Source organism: Saccostrea echinata, unplaced genomic scaffold, assembly GCF_033153115.1.
Source record: "Saccostrea echinata isolate AGI-Se365-2 ecotype Australia unplaced genomic scaffold, CSIRO_AGI_Sech_v1 ptg000010l, whole genome shotgun sequence".
Classification (NCBI taxonomy): domain Eukaryota; kingdom Metazoa; phylum Mollusca; class Bivalvia; order Ostreida; family Ostreidae; genus Saccostrea; species Saccostrea echinata.
The window spans coordinates 1,263,072-1,272,743 of record NW_026889759.1 but is presented as its reverse complement, the minus strand read 5'-3'; the positions used below and the strand labels follow the sequence as shown (position 1 = coordinate 1,272,743).

General features: G+C 36.0%; 2 protein-coding genes across 4 annotated transcripts in view; one reads left to right on the top strand and one right to left on the bottom strand.

The window, feature by feature from the left end:
- The first annotated feature begins 3,356 nt into the window (after positions 1 to 3,356).
- The window catches only part of LOC133184575 (protein FAM32A-like), a 29,056-nt gene continuing 22,740 nt past the window's right edge, over positions 3,357 to 9,672 (top strand). Inside the window, exon 1 of the mRNA XM_061319658.1 lies at positions 3,357 to 3,458. Coding sequence (XP_061175642.1) covers positions 3,388 to 3,458 — 71 coding nt within the window. The 5' untranslated portion in view covers positions 3,357 to 3,387. The remainder of the gene's footprint in view (positions 3,459 to 9,672) is intronic.
- On the bottom strand, positions 3,585 to 8,426 carry LOC133184099 (uncharacterized). Of its 3 annotated transcripts, XR_009720793.1 has the most exons (3): positions 7,409 to 8,426; positions 5,009 to 5,163; positions 3,585 to 3,734 (listed from the first exon to the last, which is right to left on the bottom strand). XR_009720793.1 is itself a non-coding variant. In XM_061318931.1 (2 exons), the coding sequence occupies exon 1, from the start codon at positions 8,210 to 8,212 to the stop codon at positions 7,421 to 7,423; it is 792 nt and encodes a 263-aa protein (XP_061174915.1). In that variant the 5' UTR covers positions 8,213 to 8,426; the 3' UTR covers positions 4,980 to 5,163; positions 7,409 to 7,420. The 3 variants fall into 3 exon arrangements, 2 of the variants coding, with proteins under 2 accessions (XP_061174915.1, XP_061174916.1); XM_061318931.1 differs by lacking the exon at positions 3,585 to 3,734 and having other exon boundaries at positions 4,980 to 5,163; XM_061318932.1 differs by lacking the exons at positions 3,585 to 3,734; positions 5,009 to 5,163 and adding an exon at positions 6,803 to 7,202.

Below are 9,672 nucleotides of genomic sequence, written 5' to 3'. Positions count from 1 at the left end.
CCATTTTTCTGGTAAGTATAATGTCCCTGTTAATCTTGTGAACCACATCTCTCAAAAGATAGGTTAAACGTCAAAACCCTTGCTTTTTAGTAATTCATGTTGTTTTAATAAATTTATGGACACGATTTACTTTTGTATTTTCTATCATAAATTAGATATTCCACACAGTAAATTTTAGATATCACTCAAAAGCAAGATAACTCTTCAATAACTTTTTTTCCTATAAATATTTATGACAGAGTTACATCTCTTTGTATAGGAAATACCCCCCCCCCCCCCCCCCCGCTTTTTACACAGGACAATGAAGATTTGGTCTTGCTCTGTCCCTTTTCAATTCAAACAATATCCACAATATTACAAAGGGAACGAATTTAATTTCGTGTGAAAGATTTTTTTTTTTAAATCTCAAGCATATGTCCTATAGCAGCCACCGTACAAAGGTATATATTTAGTCGTAATTGCTTTTTTTCTTGATTTAATTAAAGATGCGGTTAAAAATTACATATATGGCAAGAATTTAGTGCTGACTTTCACCTATGTTCAATTGTAACCAGTAACACAGGTTACATAGCCTTTTCACTGGGGAGCATTTATTCAGTTTTTAATATATTCGATCAGTGCATATTATCTATTCAAGATATATTACTAAAGTCAGGTACTCTTCACACAATTGCTCCGAAGAAAATAGTTCCATTGATGATCAGTAGATACAACATTACACCAAATGTGAAGAATAATGATGTATATTTAATACGTTGAAGAAAACAAAATTAACGTAAAAGTTTTTAAGAAAATCACTTTTTCCCCAGAAAAGCAAATAAAAAGTTTTCATATTCCTACGCTCGCTGCCTCCTCAGTCTTTTTCACGAAAATATATAGGTCATACTTCGATTGATAATGATAAATCTTTTCACCAATTATATTACTGTCATGATTATTGTTCGTTAATTGCCGTATATTTCTTTTGAGTGAGAATGTTAATCATTAACTGTGGGTTTTTTTCTTTCTTTTTTTTAAATAACGGAATGGTTATTTTGGTTAAACACCTGCAATCGTATTAACTTCTCTGCACAGTAACGTGATTTTCCGGACTTCGTCGGTAAGGATCTTCGCACTTGTGTAGACCTAGGCTATTTGGTCTTGCAAGCACAGTTGTGTACACCGTTCGCTTGTGACGCTAAGATCATGTAGACTGGTATCAGAATTTTCTACAGACATGAAGAAGTTTAGAACTATACACCAGTTTCATAACAAGTGCAGGTTTTTTTTACTCAAGCCCTAGACTGGGCTAGAGGGGCTGAGTTATCTATTTAAAAACGATGCTAGGTCATCGATCTACTCAGTTTAAAAACTGGAAATATACTATTTCTGTAAAGAAAAACATTTCTAGAAACAAAAATGAAGTTTATCTTCAAAACGTCTGCATTATCAAAATCTATATTAAGTGTTAAATGTCGGATTCTATTTTATGACGAAGGAATATTCAGTGATGCTCCACAGCCGCAACCGATCTCGAGCTTTCCTTTGTGTTTAACAACGGCCGTCTCTGGACGAGTTCATTGATTACTCTAAAAGGTGACAGGTTGACCCATCTTTAACATCTGCCTTTACTTTGAGTGATTGTACTTAAATAGCACAAAATTAAAAAATAAATTAAAATATATCCTTGATAGATCTATAGTTCTGCTATTTAAAAAAAAAAATTGGGCTATCTTTGATAATCCATAGCGGCTTGGACTTGTTTACAGAAGATTCTATAATTTGGAAAGTTAGATGGTACACATGTAGCACAGGCCCATAGTACGCGGGATTTTTTCGGAGCCCCCCCCCCCCTTCACTTTGAAAACGTTGCTACAGGCCTGTAACATGCTGTTTGGATTAAATATTCCTGAAAATGAGTGAGGTGTTAAATACATTTTTAAAATTATACTATTAATTATATTTAGTCTATGTTCTATGTGAAATTAAAACTATTTTTAGGCACGTGCAACTTTGTGATAAAGTCACTACATGCATGTAACGTTATATGTTCATGCAGTTTGTTTCCTAGTACATGCATATTTTTATTCAACAAAAGATGTTGAAACTCAGTAGCCTAAATATTATGTCACTTTAGGATATTTATGGCACTTTTATAGTTAACTTTCTACAGCTTGAGTATCGATTTGTCAGTAAATACTTGTTTTTTTATGAGAAATCATCTGAGCACAATGAAAATTCGAATAAATTGAAAGTCGAATATCTTGGATATGGGGGTAACCCATATCTATTCTTGTTTATTGATAAATTGATTTTTCGGGAAAGTCACAGAAATGAATTTTAATTTACACCTTACATCAGAACCCCTGACACAGGGACCATGAAACTCACTAGAAGATTAAGCACTCTTGCGCACCATAACTAGCATGGTCTATACGCTTATATTTATTTATTTATTTTTGCTTTTTAACAGTTAACCAGGAGCAGAATGAGAATATAATATTTTCAAAGAATTTATGCTTTTTCACTATATAATCAATAGAGCCCCCATCCTTTCACCAGAGGTGTGTTCAGCAGAGCGAGCGCTCGCTCTGCTGAACACACCTCTGAACCCCCTACCCTGGGGCCATGAATTTCACAATTTTGGTAGAGGCATCCTTGTTTATCATATCCATGCAATTAGTTTGTTTAAATAATACCCAAGAGCACAGAAGAAGATTTTCAAAGAATTAATGCATTTTTCACTTTATAATCATTAGAGCCCCGCCCTAACACCAGAACCTCTGACCCTGGGCCATGAATTTCAAAATTTTGTTAGAGGGCTCAGTGCTTATTACAATCAAGCCATCAGTTTGACTGCTTGATGTCCAGGAGTAAAGAAGAAGATTTTTAAAGATTGCATTAATTTTGGTGGTTATAGCCCCATCTCTCAAGCCCTAGCGGGGAAGGGACCATGAAATTCACATCCCCCCTTCACTCACGCCTGGCGCGCCGGCCCTAGACCCGCCTCTGAAGATTAAAGTTGGAAAAAACTTTTTTAAAAAATGTATTTATATATATATTCATTTATTTCTTTGTAATGTTCCTACAACTTGATGTATTTATATTCATGCAATCTCCTATTGGAGGAAATAAAGATAGAATGAATGAATAAAGTTCGAATTACCAACTTTTAAGTTCGTATTACCAACTTAAAAAAAAATATTACGTGGCACTAATACGCTTCCGTAAATTAGGGATAATTACTGGGTCACTTCGTTAAAAGAAATCATTGGGTACATCTGGCACGAATCGACTTGGTGCAAAGCGTATTAGTGCGAATGGTCTGTTGGGGCGAACCGTCCCACATTCAGTGATTAAAACGTACAGAGACCGTTTAAATTTATCTGTTTCCGGTTTTGATCGAATATGTCGGATTATGATGCAGTGCAGAAGGGTTCCCTGAAACTAAAAGGTGTGTCTGATCATACAATAAAAAAGTGAGTATTTCAAAATTTCTATTTACAAAAGCGTCATGTAAGAGGCATTTTAACCAGAAATATAGGTACTCCCTATTCTCTTTAGAGAAGTGGACAGGCTTTCTCTTTATGGAAACCTTCTTATGTTCTAATTCACCAGTTCAACCGAACATAAATTATTTATAAATTCAAAACTCCAACACATGTTTAGGAACGGCATCGCCCGCGTCTGTGCAACAGACATTTATTACACATAAATGTTACAATATTTTAAATATTCTTCTTTGAAACAACATTCTACAAAATAAAAAACGAAAATATTAAATCATATCAGATATATACATTAGAAAGTAGGGTGGGTGGGCGGGGACTTGTTGCACTAAGCGCAGCGAAACCTCGAATAACCTCTTATTCTTAATACCTGGACACAGGTAAACTACCTGTTCCGCACGATTTCATTTGAACTCATATCAATCGTTAAAACCCAATCAAATCTTAGATACTATAAATACTTCCTAAACACGTAAACAAACAACACCACGTGTTTCCGATACCATTTATAAATATATTTATGTTCTAATTCACCAGTTCAACCGAACATAAATTATTTATAAATTCAAAACTCCAACACATGTTTAGGAACGGCATCGCCTGCGTCTGTGCAACAGACCTCGACCAATAAAGACAGAAGCAAAAACCCACACTTTATATACCCAAATTTTTCGTAACTGACAGTTGCTGTCTAAGATTTTCTGACACATATCCGTCTTTAGCAGTATCAGATTTCCACCGGCCATGTTTTTTAAATAGTCTATCACAAACACCATGGTTGGCCGCTGCAGTAGCCCCGCCAGCGCGAAGACTATGCAGACCAAACTTAGTTCTATCTAAACCCAATGATGCGAGCGCGTCCAGAAGAATCTCTCTAGCCCTTGTATATGACAAGTACTTTTCTCCTCTTAATTTGTATGTGTTAGAACTTTTACAATAAGTGATAGATCTAAACAAATATTCATTAGATTGGTCGTTAATGTTTGCTAGACTGAGATATCTTCTGGTCATTCTCACAGGACATGTAATTTCATTCGTACATGACACAACTACATTGCTCCCCACTTTATAACGATTTGTTTTGCTTTTCTGAATAGTAAGAGTCATATAATTGTCATAAAAACATATATCTGATCTCTTCAAATGAACAAGTTCTGAAAATCTTAAAAAACCAGCATAACTTAATAAGCACATACAACATATTCTAATATCTAACAAAGAACACGATTCACCTCCGTAAAGAGCACACAATTGTTTCAGTATATTGGAGGTAATAGGTTCTTTTTTATTTATCAACTGTTTCCCGATAGTTCTATGGCATCCCTCTCTAGCTGAAATAGTAAGTTCGGATGAACAGGGATTGGGAAATCCCGCCAATTTATGCGCCCAGCTAATTGCATAAAAAGCCTCGTCAATTGTCCCTGCACTGCTACATGTATTACTGAGACTTGTTAAGTATAACGATACATGGAAATCCGTTGCCGGAAGATATGAAATATTATGTGTAAAACACCACTTACGAAATTTATTGAAAGCATATCCGTACGTTTTTCTTGTGTTTTCAGCCTTGGAATTCATGATTAAATCCGGAAGTTTCTTTGCCAGCGATTGTAAGGAGGGATGAGAGGTCCTCCATAACGAAATCCAATTTCCAGTTTTGAAAACATCTGCAAAACTAAAATAAAAGTCATATTACCGACCATGCTTGGAAACCAAAGCCTTGTCGCAGTAGACCTTGTCGATAAGCACGACCTTGTCTTTCCATTCCTGACCGTGCCAGCTTAAAAAGAAATGCATTCTAATTAAGGGCCATGTCAATCTATTAATAATACTTGACCTTGCCATAAACTTGGCCTTGTCATAATAAACACAAAATAAATTCAAACATTAATATGTACACAGACCATGCCTTTTAAGGCCATGTCTATCAGACTCCACTGAGTCTTACAGCTAATACTCTGGAATTAAAGCTGTCAGAGCCAAACAGGCTGTACAAATTTTTGCCATGCACAAAAATATTCTGATATGGTGAAAATTCCAAAACATCAACTACACACTGTTTATACTTCATATTTTCATCAAACAGTAACGTCCAAAATGCTGCAGACGGCCATTTTGGAACAATTAATGTACCCACACATTTACACGCTGTTACATGTTTTATAGCTTTACTCACAAGACAAATAGGTGGTACTAACCAATTATTTTCAAAACACCAGTTTTGGGTAAAAGCATCAACTGCTTCAGTCTCCGGGTACCAAAAAAGGGAGTTAAACCTCGTTAACTTTGTGTTATACACACTTGCAAATCTATCAATAGTATGAGGACCCCACATTTGGTCAACAAAACTAAAAAACTCTTGAGTTGTTTGCCAATCTTCATAATCGACTAAATTAGACAAATAATCTGCTTTTGTGTTTTTGTTTCTAGGTATCCAACAAATTTTCAACGAAATAGAATTTTCAACACATTTAGAAAAAATGTCTAAAGCTAAATCTTGTAAATGTAATTTAGTGCTACCTCGTTGTACAATTTTAACACAATTTTGATTGTCAGTATGCCAAAGTAAACTCTTTCCAATAAATGAAGTGGCAAATGACTCTAAAGCTAACTGTATAGCTTTAAGTTCTCTCCACGTGGAGCTCATAACAGATTCATTCAATGACCAAGTTTTATGAAAAACCTTTTCGTCAGCTTCTACAGTATATGCACCAGCTGCAACGTCACTGGCATCTGAAAACACAAGCGTTATTGGTAACGAGTCTTTAACTAACAGTTTCTGATTCAACTTATCAAGATTTTCCTTCCAGAACTGCAACTCTGATTTTACTGCTTCTGGAAATAAAAAACTGATTAAACAATCCCAATGACTTCTGCTCTCTATAGCTAAATAAATGTGTCTGGTCATCAAACTTGTTACATTACCAACAACTGGTGACATGGAAATAATTTTCCCAGCCGCTTTTGTGAGATCTCGAGCTGTAAAGTTGGGAAATCTATCAATAAGAAATTCTATCGAGTTCTGAGCATCAGAAAGTCGTCTTTCAGGTATACGTAGAGAAAATATACTGGTATCCCATACCAACCCTAACCACTCCAAACACTGGACAGGCTGAAAAATAGACTTTTCAATATTAATTAGCAAACCTGCTTTTTCTAAAGTCTCTTGAACTAAATTTGATGCTTTAACACACGTTTGTAAATCTTTACCAAAACCAAGACCGTCGTCCAGATACAAAACAATGTCAATTCCGCGGCTTCTCCAGTACTTCATGATGGGTCTTAGACACTTGGTAAAATTATAAGGCGCAGACGTTAGACCAAAAGGTAAAACATTGAAACAATAAAACTTATCTTTCCAACTGAATGAAAGGAAAGTAATCTGACTTTTACAAATATCTATGTGGTGATAGCCTGACTTTAGATCAAACTTAAACAGAAAACAATCTTTATTGAAAAAATTCAAAGCAATACGCCAGTCTTCAAACTTTACTTTTCTTTTGTCTACAAAATAATTCAATTGACTCAAATCCAGAATAAGTCTCTTTTTACCAGACCCTTTATTTTCTGCAACACTTAGTGGACTGACCACATGTGGCTGAAAGGGAACCTCTTGTACGCAGCCGCTCTCAAGAAGATCTGAAACAGACTGATCAACAAATTGTTGGTTTTTCATTGCAGATTTGTTATTATTCAGTCTCATGCGTGGCGGTACTGTAACAAAAGGAATAACATAACCATTTTTGATAGTATCTAATATGAACTCATTAGTGCTTATGGACTTCCAAAACTCAAAATGTTTGCGTAAACTGCCTTTCACCCCTTTACCAATATCAGGTAAATTTTTAAAATAATTTACTTGCTGTACAAATGATTCAAACTGATCAGTAAAAATAGATTCATCAACGAAATATACATACTGATTCTCATAATCACTGGGTTGACGAGCTTGTGCTTGGGTTGTTGGTTCTGGCTGGGGCAGTGCATGCGGATTTCCAATGGCCGAGCTTATGGCAGTTGTAGCACACGTCGTATGGAGAGGCCTCCTTACGCTTGTAGGGACGAAAATTACGGCCAGAACCACCAGACCTACCATCAGGTAGCGAAGTTGTTGCAGAACCAGACTTGGAGTATGGCTGAAAACGGCGTTTTTCCTTGATAGCTCGTAATGCTCGGTTTTCAGCTTGACGTAGACGTTTTTCGTCCTCAGAGTCGGAGGCCAAATCATCACTTTCATACTCACGGACTGTCGACCACCCGGCCGGAGATTTATCGGCAATCCTGATGAGCTTGTTACGCTTAGTAACCTTGGAAATGAGCTCTCTAACGATGCTTAAAGTGGAAGAATCTGAAATGCGCTTTTTAAGTTTATTCAAATCACCCAATATTTCAGTATTAAAGTTAAACTGAATTTTGTTCCCTTCACTCTTGAATTTTACAGAGACCTCTTTTTTAATGGTTTTTGTTAAATTTTCGATGTCGTTACCCGTAGAGAGTTCCTCCTTGAGAGTATCTAGTTTGTTGTCCAGGTATGACTTGAACAGGTTGAAGGTGTCGGCCAAGTCCGCACTTACACGGGGGCTAGAGTGTCCAGAGATCTCCGCAGAATTTGCCGTCTTGCGAGTGGTTTTCTGTTCACCAGCGGTTTCTTGTAGTAGAGTTTCGTCTAGAGACTCATCTTCCGCCCGGTATTGGGCCAAGAAATCTGTTTTTTGCCGAGACATCTATTCGACTTTTTACTTGTTGCACTAAGCGCAGCGAAACCTCGAATAACCTCTTATTCTTAATACCTGGACACAGGTAAACTACCTGTTCCGCACGATTTCATTTGAACTCATATCAATCGTTAAAACCCAATCAAATCTTAGATACTATAAATACTTCCTAAACACGTAAACAAACAACACCACGTGTTTCCGATACCATTTATAAATATATATGTTTTGATTCTGGAAAACGTATAAATTTAGAACCGGTGATGGCCTACACTTCAAATGACATTTCGTCTAAAATATGCCTGAATGTATGTAACAGACGTGTTATATTAACAATTTCAACATGAATAAACACAACTGTCACAAGAAAACCATCCTGTACGGTTTGTTAATCCATTCTTACAAGTTCTCCATCAACTGAACTAATGTTTATATACCACATCTTATTAGCACCTTCATGGTAACTGCGGTACTGCTCTTTTGCAGGGCAAAATAATAATGTTTGGCAAAGTTTTTGTTGACAGATAATCAAATGACAGTATAGATAGAACGTTCTATCGTTAAAATGATATTGTCCGATGGACCCGGTTTAACGATAGATTTTTTCCTAGTATTGGCAATGTAGCAAAATAAGCATGGGCGATAACTCGAACTCAGTGCATTTACCGTATATACTCGCCTATAAGTCGGCCCGCCTATAAGTCGGTTGTATTTTTTAAGCTTAAATTAGAGGGATTCACTCACTAAAATACCAAACTTTATATAACTGGCGTATAAATCAGATAAAGAGTTTTGGACTAAAGTTTAACTCCCAAAAAACCGACTTATAGGCGAGTATATGCGGTACTAGGATCAATCCAGAGAGTTCCGAATGTTAACATGGCGTGTAAATTTGAAGCAAGAAAACACGTTGAGAAAATGAGTTGAATTTTCCTCTATATGTATTATTTTTTCAGTTATAAGGCATAAACAATCTCAAAAATGTTTGTTATGATTAATTTGGTAGTTAATTTCAGTGCAACTCCTTTTGTATACTTCAAAATCAACTTTATGGAGTGGATCTGCTCCGATTTGCTACATTGCAAGTATATGGGACATAATTTAACTGTGCTGAGGGCACAGTTAGATTATTCTAACTAAAATGACATATATTTAACAATTAGTTTTACGTCATATTTCATCAATATCTCAATGCTCTTTTGCAGGCATCTTCGCTAGCCAAGGGTTTCTGATACGCTACTCACTCTCCTCATAAGCCCTTGGCATACGGTGTTAAAAAAAGTTGGGATTTTTTTCTCAAGTTGTGATTGGAGTTGATCGACATCGTTTGACCAATCAGATATTGTTTTTTGTAAATGACGATATTTGCGTTCGGGATATATCTTGACTCTTTAGTATCGGGGATGAAAAACGCAAGTAAATAACGATCACATAAGATAACATGCCATTCTATGAATAGCTATATGGTG